The following is an 18,967-nucleotide window of genomic DNA, read 5'->3' as shown; positions in this document are numbered from 1 at the left end:
AATGCAACTTGCCATAGGTAGTTAGCTTCAATTAACACCCGGATCTCCTAATATGGGCAAAGATAGCAGCTTTGGTTCTTTTTTGTAGGCGAACCTCAGAGGTCTATTTGTAACATAGCTCGCCACCACTAAAGTCCAGCAGGGATATGGGTTTATTATAAACCTGCATATCTCTTCCCAGTGGAGGGAGCAGTTTGGTTGCTGAAAAGGTTCTTTAGTTGTATGGAATTGTGAAGGATATTGGGAGCTTTAGAATGGTGGATCTACTCCCCCCCAGACAGAAGAAATCCTATTCCTAGCTCAGAGAGACAGACAGGTAGAGACAGAGAGAGATAGACAGATGGAGCACATCAGGCAGAAAAATGAGAGAGAGAGAGAGAAAGAGGGACAGATGGAAAACATATGGAAAATGTAAACAGATAGAAAGACAGACAAACCGACAGGTGAGAGAGAAAACAGAGAGAGGGGAAAACAGAGTAAGAGAAAAGTGAGAAAGACAGAAGGAACACATCTGGCCAAGTAAGCCAGCCTGGATGTGGGCTAGTTCTGGCCCAGAGGCGGCTCAGATGTGGCCCACATAATAAGGCCTGAACACAACACCAACTGCCATCTGGAATATCTGTCACAACAGCCTGTCTCTCTAACATATGCTTCACCGCGGCTGTGTGTGTGTGTATTTGTAGATATTCACTGTAAACGCACATGTATGTATAATGTAGTCTTCCATCGCAGTCATGGTGAGATATGTGGCAGTATCTGGTGAGTATTATTTTGCAGGTGGTGTGTGGAAGCTTTGCACTTTCAGTGGTGGTGCTCAAAGCTTGGTGATGTCTTCCATAAGCATGACGTGACATCTGAGCCAGGCTTAGCTCTGAAGCACTAAAGCTCACCAATCTTTTTTTTTATCAATATTTTGCTTGCAGTGCTTGTGTGGATCCCAAAGCTCCCCTGATAAGGCTGAGGGGCCTGAAGGATCAACACATCACATGAAACAAATCCTCCCTGAGGGCGCACACCAAAACTGTGTCATCTGGAAGTTTGCTCCATACAATGCTTTGTGCTGCTGCTAGGGCAGACCTTGTTTCCATATCTGTGGATGTACATCATTTAAACTCAGATGAAAACATGCGCTTCAAATTCCGCCTGTCTGACCATCTGTGTGTGTGTGTGTGTGTGTGTGTGTGTGTGTGTGTGTGTGTGTGTGTGTGTGTCTTTGTCTGTCTGTGTTTGTTTGTGTGTGAGTGTGAGCATCCATGTTTATCTGACGGTGCATGTGTGTATGCATGCAAGTGTATGTTAGAGTCTGCTTGGCCTACATCCATAATTTCCTCTCATCTCCTGGGAAAAGCACCATTATTCCTAATTAACAACATGAGCAGCAGCAACAGCACAAACATCAGCAGTACATCAGCAGTAGCAACAACAGTAGTACTAACACAGCCTGGTCTGAACTGATGCACACTGAGAGACCGTGAACCTCCCGGTCTCCTCTAAACACTGGAGACCCATCCACCCACCCATCCATCCACCCAGACGACCACCCAAACACAGGAGGCGGGGGAGGCTGGAGCAGTGATGGTGGATAATGGGCGATGACTCAGTGCTGTTTTTAGTCAGATTGTTTTGGAGTGTGTTATGGAGAGCTTCAGCTGAGGAGTGTGTGTGTGGGGTGGGGTGGAGGGGAGGTAAGTGTGTGTGTGGGGTTTGCCAGGGGAGCGTTCAGTGATCAGAGAGCAAACAGAGTTAGACAGAGTGTGTACTGTCTGTGTAGGAGGAGGTTCTGGCTCACACTTGGTGTGTGTGTGTGTGTGTGTGTGTGTGTGTGTCTCTGTGTCTCTGTGTCTCTGTGTAGGTGTGTGTGTGTGTGTGTGTGTGTGTGTGTGTGTGTGTGTGTGTGTGTGTGTGTGTGTGTGAGTGTGTGTGTGTGTGAGAGAGAGAGTATGTGTGCCTGTTTATCATCCGTTAGCCGGATATGCACTAGAATCATGCTGAGCACTTTTCTCAGGGTGGTGTATGCATAAAAAGGTGAAAGTTGTAGATCGGGGGTGTGTGTGTGTGCGTTTTTGTGTCTGTGTGTGTGTGTTCTGTTTGAGACCAGTGCTGGAGTGAGCGAGTAGCTTCACCTGCCCTGTGTAAACAAAGTGGAGTATGTGTTTGTGTGTGTGTGTGTGTGTGTGTGTGTGTGTGTGTGTGTGTGTGTGTGTGTGTGTGTGTGTGTGTGTGTGTTTGTGTGTTTGGAGCAAGTGGCCTTACCTGTCCTGTGTAAGCGAAGTCAAGGGCGTGCTTCAGTCCCACACAAGTCACCCCCTGCAAGTTGACCTCGTCCGCCTCACTTTCCATCATACACAAGCTGAACATGGCCTGCAAATCAGGAAATCAGGTAAGGGACATGCACACACACACACACACACACACACACACACACTCATAAACACACACAGGTCTTCATACACACATAAACTAACTCACTCACACACACATGCACACACTCAGTGTGAAAAATATACGCACACATATAGTTTAGCACAACATGACAGCATAAAAAAACACACTCACTCTCACACACACACACACACACATACATGGGACAAGTTTGTTATTCCACCGATATCTTAAAAAACATTCATTTCCAGCCTGGATGGGTGAGAGTGAGAGTACACGCACACAGACACACATACACAGCGCTACCCACACACTGTAATAATCAGAGCAGTGTTGCGGCCGTGCCCACTCCCCGCTGAGGCCGAGCTAATCAAACGTATTGATTGATCGGTGTCTCGCAGTGGGTGGATGGGAAAGGCATCGATCAAAGCGCACTCTGCACAGGAAGTGGCACACACACAGATCACACACAACAGAGACTGGGGCTGAGCCGCACACACACACACACACACACACACGTCCTTCTAAAGTGCAGGAAAGTTAACTAGCGCCTATACACTGTTCTCATTTATCGGATCCTAATTAGTCTCACTCTCTCCACCTGGAGTTGAAAAAGAACAGTAGCCACAGTCCATGGTCATGCTAACAGCCACAGTCCATGGCACCAGCCACAGGTAATGCTAAAAGTCACAGGTCATGCTACATGTGACTCCACTAGGGGCTTGGTGTCATGCCTAACAACCCCCATTAACTGTTCTAAAATCAATGTAACCAACAGCTTCATAGGGCGTATCGCTTAACTTTCAGTCAACAGGACATTCTACATCATTATTACATGCTGGAGTATAAGGACCACATTGTTTATTTCTCACTTTCTTAATTAGAATATGACCTGAGAACACAGAAAATATGGTACACATGTAGGCCATTAAAATACAGAATTTGTTCTGATAAGTATAAGTATATATACTCTTTTGATCCCGTGAGGGAAATTTGGTCTCTGCATTTATCCCAATCCGTGAATTAGTGAAACACACACGGCACACAGTGTACACACAGTGAGGTGAAGCACACACTAATCCCGGCGCAGTGAGCTGCCTGCATCTCGGGGAGCAGTGAGGGGTTAGGTGCCTTGCTCAAGGGCACTTCAGCCGTGCCTACTGGTCGGGGTTCGAACCGGCAACCCTCCGGTTACAGGTCCGAAGTGCTAACCAGTAGGCCACGGCAGTCCAATTTCAATCTCAAACTACCCTTAGATCTGTTGTTTTAGCAGAGTTATTATAACCAGTCACCCAAGGGGTAAGCTCTCGATGGAACTGTCGTTCCCCACCAAGGCCACCGATGGTCATGCTTGGCCTGCCAGAAGCTGCTGGTAGATACCGCTACGATGGGGGTCTCGAGATCTGCTGCTGACTTGACCGTGGCTCACCCTAAAACTGACACTGCGGCGTCAAGAGCTTTTTGGCAGGGCGCAAAGTGGAGGAGCCACCTGAAAAGCACTGTACATCTCCAGTGACCCTCTTCATTGTATTCCCAGGTAGTAATACAGTGTCAGCTTGCCTCATCAAGGTTCTTTGAATAGAAACCTTTGGCCACACACTTTCCACTTTAGGTGAGCAATGAACTCTTCCAGCTGTAGCTTTTCAATAAGATGTTCGATCTGTCAAAGTGTCGTCATCTCCATACCAATGTGTCAGAACCAGAACCAGTACCAGTACCAACCGGCTTCAGCTTCCCCTTGAGAGATTGGTCATTATAACACTGCAAAAACAACCAATCGAATAGATGCAAAAGACAAGAAACCGTTCCAGAAATGCACATTTCTTTTGTTTTTTACAGTCCCTCTATCTTCTGGTTGAATTTGAATAAAGACAATGAATATAAACATATATGGTCATTATAGCATTGCTAAAACAACAAATCTAATGGGTGCCTAACACTTTTGCACAGTACTCTATGTTTGATGCTGGTGGCTTTAAAGGAAAACTCTGGCAGTTTTTCACATTAGATCTCTGTTTCTCAAAGTCACTGAGTACTGTCAGTAGGAAAACAGAAAAAAACAATCGGTGCCTCCTAGCTCAAGTTGCTTCAGCCAAAAACCTTGAGCATGATGACAGCATGATTTTAAAGATGCCCCCAGAGTGTAGCACTGTAGCTGCCTGACTACTCTAGCTGTTGGCTACAGCAACTCGAGCTAGGTAGTACAGACAGTACTCGGTGACCTCGAGAAACGGAGATCTATGTGAAAAATGACCAGAGTTCTCCTTTAAGGTACCTTATTCTGTAGTGACTCTGGTTCTCCAGCAACTGACCACTCTGATCCATCCCAGAGTTAGAGATGTCTGTTGTGAGACTGTCCTGCAGTGCTTTGAAAGTGTTCTGATTCTACAAGTCCCAAGGTCCAAACCAGAGCACTGTGAGAAAGTGTTCTGAATCTACAAGTCGACCCAAGGTCCAAACTAGCCTGGCCTATGCCTGCCTATGTACTTCCGCTCGATTTCTTTTCCCTACAGTACTCCGTCTGGAATAGGTTGATTCGCCCTCGTTTACTTCGGTAGTTGGGCAGCCGACCCAACCAGCGAACAGAGGGCGTCCCTGAGAGCGATTACGCTACACACAGGCATGGTGTTTCAATTACTACGTCCCTGCCCCCGAAGCAGACCGCTTGGAATACATCAACGTAGGGAGCGAAGGGCTTATGAAATCTTTGAGCAAATGTGATTAAAAGGCGCAAATAAGGTTGGTGTGAGTTTTTTTAGCTCTTTCTAGTTTAGCCTATTAACAGAAGTGTCACGAACAAAGTCACAGTCGAGTAGGATGTTATATCGTCAGCTTTGTCATACCTTAATTTTGTCACTTGAAATACGAACGTACCCAAGTCAAACTTTAGTTTAATAGGCTACATGGTCGCGTCAAAATCGCTATTTTTCAAACACTAAAAACAAGTGAATTGTTCAAAACCTTTCTTTTAGTAAACTCAAAAAAGTATCAAAAAGGTAGTGGCCCTATAGGATTCCCATTCAAAAGGTCATTTCACCCGAAAATGACAACGCATACAAGCTTAAAAGTGGCGCTTTGGACGTACTTATGCATTTATATGAAAGTTTGACTTGGGTAGCCTACATTCACAAAACACCATATGATGCATTTTGGCGAGAGTTACGGAGATGAAACTTATGACTGTTTGCTGATAAGATGCACGCTTGCTTGTTAAGGGGCGTGATGCAGAGAAACTTCTCTGTATGATGAAACGCCGGTTGTTAGTGATTGGTTCAAAGCGGTTCAAAGGAACTCCAATGATTTTAAACCTCAAACTGTGCCCTCCCACCCGGAAATAATCGTTTGCCTATGGATCTAGGCCAGACTCTCTGCGAAGTCAGAGAGTCTGGTTTCCAGGCTAGGTCCAAACCAGAGCACTGTGAGAAAGTGTTCTGATTCTACAAGTCGACCCAAGGTCCAAACCAGAGCATTGTGAGAAAGTGTTCTGATTTCTACAGGTCTTCTTGTGTGTGTTTTTTTCTTGGGTGGTCGCTAAATTTATCCTCTGAGCTCCTTTATCCTCTGTGCCGTCTTTTTCTCTCCTACAAGCTGCCGGCACACCACACCGCCTGCTCTCCTCCTCTTCGCTCTCGCTCTATTTCCAGCCCACAGCCCTACTTTCAGAGGGTGACTCGACCTCGGTTCACATTGTTTAAAACCGGAAAAAAAAGACCAAAATGTCTCGTTAGGGCAGAACCCCTTGCGGAGAGAGAGAGAGTATGGGTTGTGTTAATTAAACTTCCTGGTTGAGTGACCACAAGCCACTCACGCAACCTGGAGGGGTGTGTGTGTGGGTAAGTGTGTGTGTGTCTATGTGTATATCTGTGTATCTGTGTGTCTGTGTATATATCTGTGTGTGTGTGTGTGTGTGTGTGTGTGTGTATGTGTGTGTGTGTGTGTGTGTGTGCGTGTGTGTGTGTGCATGCTTGTGTGTGTGTGTGTGTGTGTGTGTGTTAAGTTCTGCTTGTGTGTGTGTGTGTGTGTGTGTGTGTGTGTGTGTGTGTGTGTGTGTGTGTGCATGCTTGTGTGTGTGTGAGTGTGTGTGTGTGAGTGTGAGTGAGGACAAGGTCAGTGTGTAAGGATAAGAGGCCACATGGACAGAGGGGTGACTTCTAACCTGAGGGGAACTTTAAGGGGGAGGGGGGTGCAGTAGACTCATGGGAAATGACCGTGACAAATCCCTTTTAGCACATCAGCAGCAGCAGCAGTACAGAGCAGAGATTTGGGAAAGCAAAACTTGAAGTAGAACGACTACCAGTACTCTATGATCTTTGGCTCACACTTTGTCAAGACTTTGACTGTCGTTCCAAACTCTACGCACTACGGTCCTCTACAGTTAATAATGCATAGTTCCATTATATGAAACAGGTTAGTGTGTGCTGGTATGGCATGGATAACTGCTTATGTTTGTCAAAAATACTGTACTAACTATAATATAGTATAATAGCACTCCAAAAGACCATTAAGCACAATAAAACTGCTTCTTCATTACTTAATGCTTCTGTTACATGGGCTCATCTCTTGTGCATGTGCATGAATGACAGCCATGGGCCAGGGTGCCACACACACACACACACAGACACACACACACACAAACACACACACACACACACACACACACACACACACACACACACACACACACACACACACACACACACACACACACACACACACAGGGATGTAGTGGAGGCTAAACACAAGTTAACGCAATTTACCACCTCTGGAATTTCAGAAATAGAGTTTATCCACCTCTTATTAGAGTTTATCCACCTCTCAAAAGAGTTGATTCACCAGTTGCAACTTTTAACATTTAAAAATCATACTGTATTATCCACATTCACAATATGTACACTCATCAACAATCTAGGAACCAGTTAATACCACTTGTATTGTTATAAACATTGGGCAACATGTTCTGAATGCCTTTTTTTTTAAATCTGATACTGCATGGCGCAGTCCACCTTACCGTGATCCCAGAATTCATAGTTTACCCACCTCTTATTTTACCACTACACCCCTGGTCAGTCCTATTCCGTGGGTTTGGATGTTCAGTCCCACTCTGTATGTTTGGTGGCGATGTTTGGCCATATTTCCCCTGAGGGATTAAGAGGTGCTGTAACTCGATGCGATAGCAGGAGACAGGTGCTGAGGAGTGGAGGGCTTTAGCTGTGCTGCAAGCTCACGCTTCATGGAGCTTCCCATTACCATCTGTCCTGCCTGCGCCCTGCTGCCTCCGTCAGACAGGGGTTGTGGAGGGTGAGTGTGGGGCTCTGGATGTGGGTCTCCATTACTATGAGTGTGTGTGCTTCACTGGTGGAAAACGCCATCAGTCAAATGTAAAATCCTCATTTATAGATGCAGACAGGTGGATGTACTCACTCACACACACACACACACACAAACACACACACACACACACACACACACACACACACACACACACACACACACACAGGTTTTAAGGACCCTCTCTCTACTTCCCTTGTACTTTGCCTACCTCTGTATATGGTTGTCAGACTGGTTTGTGTATTGCTTAGTGCTGATGTATCAAATTCTGCACTGCAACCACAAAGTGCATTAAGACAAGATTGTGATCTGATACGTCTGTGTGTTAGTAAAACTGAGCGCAGCATCAAAGCCATTCTCTAATTAAGAATCAGTCACACAAATATAAAACTGTTGCCATGAGCAATGTGAGCAATGTCGTGTATTGATTCTTTCATATGAAAACACCTGTGGCAAGAAAAGCCCCAGGTAAAAAACAGATACCACCCCACACACACACACACACACACACACACACCACTCTCCGCTCTATTGCTCCTCTGGGTTGGATAAAAGTCAAGCTACCTAGCCTGAATAAATCCCTCCTTGGACTCGGGCATAATCCCCCCCCGGCCGTTTCCAGGGAGATTTATCTCTCCCCTCCACAATAATCTGCTCAGCCTCCCTGAAAATCAAATCTCACTACTGCGGCCGTCGCCGCCGCCATCCCTGGGATGGGTCTCCAGGAGCCACTCATTTCCTGCGCTCTCTACCTGACTGCTCACACACCGCCAAATCCTCTCCTCCTCTCTCTCGCTCTCTCCCTCTCTTCTCCTTCACTCTCTCTCCTCTTCTCTCCTTCACTCTCTCCTTCTCCCCTCTCCTCTCTCTAGCTCTCTCCCTCTCCTCCACTCTCTCTCCTCTCCTCCTCTCTCCTCTCCTCTACTCTCTCTCTTCTCTCCTTTACTCTCTCCTTCTCCCCCTCTCCTCTCTCTAGCTCTCTCCCTCTCCTCCTCTCTCTCCTCTCCTCCTCTCTCTCTCCTCTCCTCTACTCTCTCTCCTCTTCTCTCCTTCACTCTCTCCTTTTCCTCTTTTCCACTTTATCCCTCTCCTCCCTCTCTCGCTTTCTCTGTCCTTAACTCTCTTTCTCTCCTCTCCTCCACTCTCTCCCCTCTTCTCTACTCTCTCTCTCTTCTCTCTACTTCTCCTCTCTCTGCCTCTGCTTGCCTCTCCTCTCATCTCCACCTTGTTGCTGTGTGCACAAGGCTCACTTCTGTAATCCACCTTATCTGTTCTTAAAGCATTCCCCAAACAAGCATGCACACACACACACACACGCAGGCACACACGCAGGCACACACGCAGGCACACACGCAGGCACACACACACACACACACACACACACACACACACACACACACACACACACATACACACGCAAGCACACGCACACACACACACGCACACACACACACACATACACACATGTACATATGTGCACTCACAAATACAAACAAGCATACACACACGCAGACATACTGTATCTGTCCACAAAAGATCTGTTAGACTTCTATTCTGATGTACATGACTTGAGGAGAGAACAGAGTCTGTCATGTCATCACAGGGATATCATGGCTGCTTGCATTCAAGTGAACCTCAAACACACAAACACACTCTCACTCACACACTCCCTCTCACTCACACACACTCCCTCACACACACACACACACACACACACACACACACACACACACACACACACACACACACACACACACACAAACACACAGAGACACACACACAGAGAAAGACATACATGCATATGCACAATGCACGCGCACACGGCTAAACACACATACACACAGGATACTACAGCAGCATGAAAGGGAAGACAGCAGACTGCACGAGGAGCTTAATTCACTTGACTGCTCCAGCCAGACGTAGTGCTTTCAAATGCAGGAGCTCCTTAATGACTGATTAGACTTTGGCCAGGCACCAATCTGCGTAGAGTGCTCCTCCTCCCCCACCCCCCCATACATACACACACACACACACACACACACACACACACACAACACACACACACACACACACACACACACACACATACACATACACACACACACACACGAACAACACACACACAGACACACACACGAACACACACACACACACACACACATACACACACACACAGACACACACACACACACACACACACACACACACACACACACACACACATACACACACACACAGACACACACACATTACACACACACACACACACACACACACACACACACACACACACACACACAAACACACAACCTAACATCTGCTCTGAATAAATAAGGCACCACACTACTGTATGTAAAATTTGTCTTTTTACTCTATTTTTGTTTGTCCCCATGTTACAGTACCATTAGCTCAATACATTTTTCTGTGCCTCCAGAAATCTTGAATTTCCCCTGGGGATCAATAAAGTATCTATCTATCTATCTATGTATCTATCTATATATCTATCTATCTATGCCTTAGGAAAGCTTAGGATTGTTTGTTTCTGCAGTTGAGAGGGTCTATAGGCCTATGAATACATACTGTACACGACCCCCCACACACACACACACACACACACATACACACACACACACACACACTTGTCTTTGGAAAAAGCAAAGCAATTTGATAGTATGGAGTCATTTTCGTCTTAGGCAAAATCAGTGTTTTCAAAACTCCATGCACATCTGGTGGTCACTGTATTCTGCTTTGCTTTTTTTCTTGTTAGCTGTAAAATACTGTATTCGCAACAGCAAATTATTTGTGAAAAATCACTATTTTTGGTTTCAATATTGCTTGCATTTTTACTGTGTAAACTTAGAAAGCCTAAGACAGAAGAGCTTTAGGTTTTGAGCAACAGTGTGTACATGATGTATCCAAAATGTCATATTATGAAAAAAGTGTTTGTAATGTGAGGCGAATGTTTGGTTTAAAGATGTGTTTGCGACATTTTGATTGTAGTGTGTCATTTTGCTGGAGTTTTGAAAAATAGACACAGAGTTTTGAAAAAGTGTGTAAACAGTTGTAAAAAACTGTAAGGAAGGACATAAGGAGCTACAAGACAAAGGTTCTCCTAAATAAGATGGCGGTGAGTCAGGTGGTGAGCTGGTACAGCTGATACTCCCACAATTAAGTTTGTCAACTTAATATGATACGGATAGATTTAACAGGATTTCCGCTGACATTAGATAGCATTAGATCAAGTCTGATTGATTTCTAGTCATTTCCATTTGCGATTACCTCCGCTACTAGCCTCCATCTCCCTCTCAGAAGCGTTCTGCGGATTCAATCTACGGATGAGGAACAGGCGTGGCATGTGACAGGGAACTTACTCTAAAGTAATCGCTGCACGCTGCCAGCACCGCCTTGTGGGCATGGAACTTCTGCTCCCCGGCAACCAGTGTGACGTCACAGAGGAGGCCATCCTTGCGCTGCTGGTTGAGGGCGGAGAGGACGGAGTCCTGGTGCGACTTGGACTGACAGAGCCTCTGGCCTGTCAGCAGCTCCTGGGAACTAAGGTGGAGAGAGGGATGAGAGAGAGAGAGAGAGGGAGAGAGAGCAACAGAGACATAGAAGACAAGAAAGGATAGAGGAAATCAAAATAAAAAAGAGAGAAAGAGAGAATGACACAGGAAGGAGAGGGTTAACGTGTTGGTGCTGATGTTTGCTTGCTTCCTTGTAACCTTGTTTGCCTGTTTCCCCTGTACAAGAGGGGAGGGGATTAGAAGGATGCTTTTCTGAACAGGTCTCTGAGTCCACAGGCAATGTCTCTTTATGAGACTGTAAATCCATCTCTCCCCTGACCCATGTGATGTCCACATGATCGCAGTATTTAAACTAACAACATTTATGGCGCTGCTTTTCCACACTCTTCATTCTATACTAACTCCACCAACCTTTCTTTCTCTTACTCTATCTATCCCTCGCTCCCTTCCTCTTTCTTTTTGTCTTGCACATATTCAAAGTGGCTTCCTTGAGTGCAAGACAAAGCCCCTTTGGGGGAATTCAATTCAATTCATTCAATTCAATTCAAATTTATTAGTCACATACAACAGAGTAGGCCTATATGTAGTGAAATGTTTTGTCCACTGTCTCCATGGCTGCGCAATGTTTAAATAAATAAGGACATAAATAGAAAAAGAAGAAATGTCTAAAGTGCATGAGGTGTTTCCAACATGCTTGTGCTCCTGCTACAGAGTCCTCCTTCAGTATCCGGATAGCTTGGGGACAAAAACTTTTCTGCATTCTCTATGTGTTGGCCCTCAGTCAGTGATAGCGTTTCCCAGAGCGTAAGGCAGAGAAGAGGCATTTATATATTAATTCATTCGGTAACACTTTACTTAACAGTATCGACATAAGAGTGACATGACACTGTCATGAACATATGACACTGTCATGACACATGAAGCCTAACCCTAACCTCTAACCCTAATCTTAACCCTAACTTGTTATGACAAAAACCAAATATCACTTAATAACAGAAGCGTTATGTCATAAACGTTTATGACACATTCACAACAGTGTCATGTCACTCTTATGTCGATACTGTCAAGTAAAGTGTAACCATTCATTAATTTATACCCCCTAAACACACACACACACACATTTCCACAACCCTCTTCCTCTTTATCAGTGTCAGTCAGCATTACACTTATCACCTTTTACTTAAGCCTTTACAGTAGATGCTGAAACGTTTGTGATTGAATACTTCCAACATATTTCCTGTATTCTCTAATAAAGATAGTGTGAAGTAAATAATAGATGGCCATTATAACATTGCTATAACTATACAAATGGTGGCCTAAGACGTTTGCACAGTACTGTATGACCACATAAACACATGCACACGCAATTATAAACAAAAAAGAGAAAGACGGAGCAGCTAAGTGGGTTAGCGGGCTAAGGAATCCTTCATGAATTGGCGGTTACAGGGAATTATAGGTCAACACAATCCCTCTCCAAAAGCAAAGGGCTACATTATCCTGCTGCTCTAAAGCCTTGATGATCTAGAATCTCCTAGTTAAAAATAACATTCACACATTTGTATCTGTTTTTCCACAGATGATAGCCAACCACTGTATCTGCAGTGACTACTGGTACATTTCCACTGCATTTCGCTGTACCTACCGCTGTCCTCTCATCTCCTCTCATGCTTGGCCAGGATCCATCTCTGATTCATATCTTTGAGAGGGAAATGACTCTTTGGCCATGTATATTCTACTGGAGCCAGATAACACTATAAGGAATATTATCTTTGGTTTATTTCTCCAGAGAACAGCAACCTGGCCATTCTCTCTCTCTCTCTCTCTCTCTCTCTCTCTCTCTCTCTCTCTCTCTCTCTCTACCTCTCTCTCTCTCTACCTCTCTCTCTCTCTCTCTCTCTCTCTCTGAGAGACTGAAGGAAAACTGTCCAGGTCTTCAAGTGTGGATACTGGAACTCCTCGAAACTCTACCATTACAAGACACCCCCTTTCTTAAAATATGCCACATCACACATAATCTTTAAAGATTGATAATGTCTATATCCATGGTTCTAGGGAAGGATGGGACATTGTAGAGACCTTAAAACAGGGACACACAGTGTAGCTGACAGAAGCTGAACTGGGATGTGCTTTCCAAAAGTGTTGCTGAACAAATACAATACTTTCAAAAGCGCTCTCTCTCTCTCTCTCCCTCTCTCTCTCTTTCTCTCCGGTTTCCAAGGCAGTTGTTCAATGACAGCTTCGGGAAACACAGTCCTGGTCCAAACCAGGCCAGACTCATTTCAGGATCTGTCCAAGAATCATTCACTTTGTGGGGAGCCACAGTGAACTAAAACACAATAACAACATACCCGAGAGGAGGCTCAGAGGGCATTCTCCTGTTGGGGGTGGATGAAGTCAGGGACGAAGTTTGGTCTGGCTGATTGACACTTATCGTGATAGCTTCACTGATCCCGTATAATAGCCTAAAAAAAGAGAGTGAAAGTCCATTAACATGAGTCACACAGAATGGTCACTGAATTTGGCTCAGATCCCCCGCAGAGACCAGGGGGACCTAGTGAGTAATAGGCACGGCAGGACATGGGGGTGAAGGAACCCTACATCACTGGCATGGGGGTGAAGGAACCCTACAGTATTGGCACGGATTGTAATCTTGATTCAGGGCCCAGCCTCAGACAGACCCAGACAGGAAGGGCAGGCTGACCCCAATACTCACCCAAATGAAGCATCACATGAAAAATGACAGCGATCACACACACACACACACACACAGAGAGAGAGAGAGACACACACACAGACACACAGAACACACACACACACACACACACTCTCTTACTATCTCTCTCTCTCACACACACAAACGTACGTACATACAGACACACACCAAGAAAGAGAGAGAGAAATTGTACACCCTGAACACACAACACACACTAGACCACTTTTATCTGGTGTACCGCAACACTATGTTGAGTGTGACACAGCCCATAGCCTACAGCACTCACCCAGTAGTTGGCAGTGGTGGTGCACCCTGACACAGAGCGGACCGGCCTATTGGTCATCCTGGTCAAAAGTAGGCAAGTCTGAGACTTAGCTCTGGTAAACCCTCACTACGCTGCAGATCCACGGGGCCATGCAGGTGACTAGATCCTGGACTCATCTGCCTCTGGTGTCCACCCCTCTCCTGGCCATGTCCCTGGGGCTATTGATCCGATGACAGAACGACCTTCAGATGCCTGTTGGCTGTCACCTAAGGGCAAAATCAAGAGACGGGCAGGCAGACAGGCAGGCAAAGTCAACAATCAACTTTCACATTTTCAGCCAACAAGGTGATACACTGCTGCACTTGACGATGTGTCAGTCTGTTTATCAATAATATCACAGAATAATACTGCATTCCCTCCGTTGCCACTTTCCACCACTGATGCACAACTGCAAGCATGTTTTCTTTTGACATGATTTTAATTTCCATTGTGAAAGACAATAATCAATTGACCTGGTCTACGATGGAGACTGTTTTCGCGGAGGTCATCACGCCGTATCCCTTCACCATCACTTTTAAATCTCAGCTCTGCTGTCAAACCCAACGGCTGACTCTGAAACACATCTGGGCCGGAGTCAGCTACTATCCGGGTAAGGTTTCCTAGCAACTGTCCAGCTAAAGGGATTCGTTGTGATATTGGATATCGAGGCATAAACCTCCGCTTCGTCCGCAGTCTGAGCTGTGACAGCATGCGGATTCAAAGGGACTCCCGATGCTCCGTTTGACAGGAGCGGACAGGCTCTACAAACATTTACTACTGACACTAACCTCTCTGTGGGAAACATAATACCCAACATCACCCAGATATTTACTCACCTCTCTTCCTTTCGTTCTTCCTCCTCAGTCGATCGGATCCCAGTGGCCGTATTTAATGTGAAAATACCTCATTCAGGCTGAAGGAAGGTAGGTTGCGGCTGCAACAACATAGGCTACATATCCTGTCTGCGTAACAGTTGAGTCCTGTCCAGTGTACTCTGCAGGCATACAGTGAGTGTATTAGCTGAATTGTAACACCGTAGCCCCGCCTATCCAAAACGGTCACATGCATTTTGGTCATGTGGGATACAGCGACACCCAGAGCCAGAAACACTCCACATAGTTGAAACCCTGATCTGGCACACTGCTGCAGAGGGTCACCAGACCGTCGCAAGTGCTATGAATACAGCTTGACTGTCATGTGAAACCATTGGACAACAATCTCTCTCTCTCTCTCTCTCTCTCTCTGTATGTGTGTGTGTGTGTGTGTTGTGAGTGTGTGTGTTTTAGGGTTATCCTTACATTTCTGCCAAGTCAAGACCATCGTCCACTTTTCGGTTTATGGATAGGCGTAGCCACAGACGGGCCTATAGGCGTGCAAGTCAGCACTCCGCTGAGAGCTCAAGAATCAGTCAAATCGCTAACCAAGGAGGTATCTCTCTCTCTCTCTCTCTCTCTCACGAAGTTTTCATATTTGCAGTAGGCTTGGCTATATGGCCAATCTGTTTCAATTTGATGTGATGACACACCGAAGCTACGTTCATGTAGGCCTAACGGCATATAAATAAATTCCACTTTTTCAGATCATAAAAGTTACATGCCTATGAAAACGCTTTACAGTTGTCCAATATGATCAATCTTTCAATTGTTTTTATGTGACGCGCTGAAGCTACATGCATTGTCTTGCTCCGTTTAAAATGTTTCTGCGTAATTGTCAGCTGTGTGATAAAATCCGTTCATATTGCACTTTTTATGGCTTCAATTTGTGTTTTATGTGACACACCGATGCTGGTTTCATGCAGTTTTGCGCAAGTTTAAAATGTTTAGCCAACAAATTGTCAGCTATGATGAAGTTCAACTTTTCATGTCATGAAATTACAATGTTTATGATAAGACTGGCTACGCCACTGCTTATGACTGTGTTTGGTAGGCCTGCTGTTCTCTACCCCGCTCTTTTCTGCCCTCTATTGGATAACCCGGTCTGCCTGCATAGAGAAGCGCACTTTGACGAGACAGGTCATGACATTTGAAACAGCGGCGCTCCAAATGTAAGAGAATAACCTCTGATAGACCGTTACTTCAGCGCAAGCACAAAACAGGCTACTTTATGGGTTAAGTAGCATATCAACTGGTAGGCCTATTTACGCTAGAAAGTTTCGCCACTGCCCAAACTACCACACCAACTACCAACTTATGTCTTGACCAGACGCCAGATGGCATCATGACATGCAATTGATAAGGGAACTGAAAGTGTCCCCCTCCCTTAATAGAGTTGCTCTTCGCCAGGTTCTAATTCTGACCGAAAGAGGAATAGGAACGCGTCGCAATGGATAAATTCAAGGTTGTGATGAACTTGCTCCAAAAACGTCAAACGACCATTGGATTCGGTGCGATTCCGTTACTGACGGCGGGTGCGGAGCATGCTTTTTCAAATTTTGCCTTCAGGTGTCCATGTAGTGAGTGGAACTTTCTATATGGGACGGTGTCTCTTCTTGTGCCGGCCACGGCTTTGCTTATACTTGGCTACATGTTAAGCAACAAAACGTGGAAGCTTTTCACAGGTTTGTGTCTGAAGAAGTCTAAACTTTTTCGTTTCAAATATTTGTGCGGCTGTTTAACTGTTTTTACTCAGATCACAATGACCGCTATGGTGGCGCCTGTCTCCTGGATCGCAATAGCGCTTCTTAACGGCGTTTATTTTGAATGTATAGTGACGGGCACTAATATCACTCAATTGAAGAGCTTTCTGTGCAGTGACAAATCAGAGAGTTGCAAGACAGAGCTCTATAGATTGCCGTGTAAGACATCGATCCCGTCGGCGGACAGAGAAGCTGTCCTTACAACCATACGCGCACAGTCTCAGGTAAGTGAGAGTAACAGACTTGTTTGTTATGGAAACATAACAATTGGTCCTTGTCAGAAGGTGTGAGAGCTTTAATGAATTATTACAGAGACGAATACAGTGCTATGGGCTTTATGTGTAACTAGCCTTCTGCCTGCAAACTGAGCGCACCTCATTGGTATTCCACAGGTCACCTGAGAATGATACTGTTTATGACTAATTTATGTGCTATGATGAATAATGCTGAAGAGGAGATAGCTGTCAATATCATCATCATCGCCTCCATCATTGTTGTTATTAGTGTGTGCAGGGCTTACAGTAGGTTATAGGTGTGGCGGTCTCCTTTAAAGAACATTTAATCTTGTGGTTTGAGTTGAGAGGTTGTAGTGTGAAGCCCTAGATAGATCATGTCACTTATTTAAGAAAGTTATGCATGTCAAATAAATGAATTGCCCACAGGCCTGCATGTGACCTTAGGTCAAATACAGTAATGCAGGATCAAAATGGTTTATTCCTTGTGAATGTCTATTTTGAAGTAGAAGCAATGAGTTCTGGTCTAAAACTAGCAAGGTGACAACATGAAAGGCATGCAAAAACTTGGCAGACATAAGTAGATTTTACTGATTGATATTGCTGATGCTAACAGGTGTCTGAATCGCATTATTGGCAATGTTACAGGCCTAGCCTACTGTGAAAGTGTGTAGGTTTGACCCTGACCACAGCTCTATGCCTACAAAGTACATGGCCTGGTTGTCATTGGGGACGACAGGCATGCTTTACTGTCCTCCATAAGCAAGAAAATTAATTTGATAATACCAAATGAACATACCTGAAAAACGTGGCAAATTTTGTCATACTCGGCTCTAAATTTGTGTATGTGTTTTGGGAAGTGGCTTTGGCATTCAATGAATCAGTTAGAGTAATTGTCAGATGACAGATTCATAGATTGTGAAAAGAATCTTTAGTTGTTAACCTATTTTGAAGTGTCACAGAATAACCACTCTTCAAACCACTGTCTGAATGTTAATTTGGCTCTGCCACTCTCTGCTCTGCAGATCCTAGGCTGGTTGGTGATAGCCTCCATCATGCTCTTCTCCCTGCTGTTCACCTGTATGGCCAGGTGCAACTCTCCAGTGAGCTACCTGCAGCTCAAGTTCTGGAAGACCTACTCTCAGAAGGAGAACAACTTCTTTGACAAGTATGCCACGGAACACGCCGAGAAGCTTGCCGAGAGGAACATCAAGAGTTTCTTTGAACTGAGCACGCCGGCACCTCAGCCAACTCCTCCAAAGATTGCCTGGGAAAAGGTCTCCAGCTTCTACAAGTTCAGGACCATGGATAAGTATTACAGCACCGTGCATAAGTACGTGGAGACATGCAGGAACCCTGAGAACCCCATGAGAGTCCTGTCAACAAAATCAGGTGAGGGGGATCTTGTCAACCCAGCGGCCCTGGCATTTCTGGACGAGGGCATGATGCTGTGAGAGAGTCAGATCCTACATATGGTTGACAATGTTTTCCTCAAGTGCACTCTATTTCAAAGTGATTTTTTTAAAGAATGTTAGTACATTTTTGAAGACTTTTAGAAGGATTTAAAGATTTTTTTATTTATTTGATACATGATAATTCAAGTTTTGTGTGCTTTAACCCATTTACTCCTAAAATGCCTGCTAAAAACGCCTATAGAATCCTATGGCATTCTAGACTAAATAACCTTATTTCCTGAGTGTTTTCTGAAAACATACTAAAAATTGTCAACGTCTACCAAAATGTAATATCTAAGCCTCTGTAGCACCTAGAAACATGAAATAAAAAGCATGCTGCGCCACGCAGCATCCAGCTGGAGGGTCAATGTTGCTACGCGAGCATCCAGCGGAG

The 18,967-nt window shown here is 45.0% G+C and overlaps 3 protein-coding genes across 3 annotated transcripts in view; 2 read left to right on the top strand and 1 right to left on the bottom strand.

Annotated features, from left to right (window-relative positions):
- klhl32 (kelch-like family member 32) overlaps nucleotides 1–15,245 on the bottom strand; it is a 31,584-nt gene extending 16,339 nt beyond the window's left edge. Inside the window, exons 1-5 of the mRNA XM_048260090.1 lie at nucleotides 15,088–15,245; nucleotides 14,234–14,478; nucleotides 13,583–13,696; nucleotides 11,082–11,262; nucleotides 2,254–2,361 (exon numbers count right to left, since the gene is read on the bottom strand). Coding sequence (XP_048116047.1) covers nucleotides 2,254–2,361; nucleotides 11,082–11,262; nucleotides 13,583–13,605 — 312 coding nt within the window. The 5' untranslated portion in view covers nucleotides 13,606–13,696; nucleotides 14,234–14,478; nucleotides 15,088–15,245. The remainder of the gene's footprint in view (nucleotides 1–2,253; nucleotides 2,362–11,081; nucleotides 11,263–13,582; nucleotides 13,697–14,233; nucleotides 14,479–15,087) is intronic.
- A 28-nt stretch (nucleotides 15,246–15,273) lies between these two features.
- LOC125305397 (calcium homeostasis modulator protein 5-like) overlaps nucleotides 15,274–18,967 on the top strand; it is a 12,019-nt gene continuing 8,325 nt past the window's right edge. Inside the window, exon 1 of the mRNA XM_048260092.1 lies at nucleotides 15,274–15,679. The gene's annotated coding sequence lies outside the window, so the exon portion shown is untranslated. The remainder of the gene's footprint in view (nucleotides 15,680–18,967) is intronic.
- On the top strand, nucleotides 15,673–18,959 carry calhm6 (calcium homeostasis modulator family member 6). Its single transcript, XM_048260094.1, has 2 exons — nucleotides 15,673–17,110; nucleotides 18,145–18,959. The coding sequence occupies exons 1-2, from the start codon at nucleotides 16,574–16,576 to the stop codon at nucleotides 18,571–18,573; spliced, it is 966 nt and encodes a 321-aa protein (XP_048116051.1). The 5' UTR covers nucleotides 15,673–16,573; the 3' UTR covers nucleotides 18,574–18,959.

The sequence above is a fragment of the Alosa alosa genome, chromosome 13 (genome assembly GCF_017589495.1).
Source record: "Alosa alosa isolate M-15738 ecotype Scorff River chromosome 13, AALO_Geno_1.1, whole genome shotgun sequence".
NCBI classification, from domain to species: Eukaryota; Metazoa; Chordata; class Actinopteri; order Clupeiformes; family Clupeidae; genus Alosa; species Alosa alosa.
The sequence above is the reverse complement of the archived record's forward strand: the minus strand, read 5'-3'. Positions and strand labels throughout refer to the sequence as shown.

Coding starts and splice junctions, on each gene's coding strand:
- calhm6 (XM_048260094.1), top strand. CDS start 16,574: ATGGATAAATTCAAGGTTGTGATGAACTTGCTCCAAAAACGTCAAACG. Junction 17,111..18,144: donor CCATACGCGCACAGTCTCAG/GTAAGTGAGAGT, acceptor TCTGCTCTGCAG/ATCCTAGGCTGGTTGGTGAT.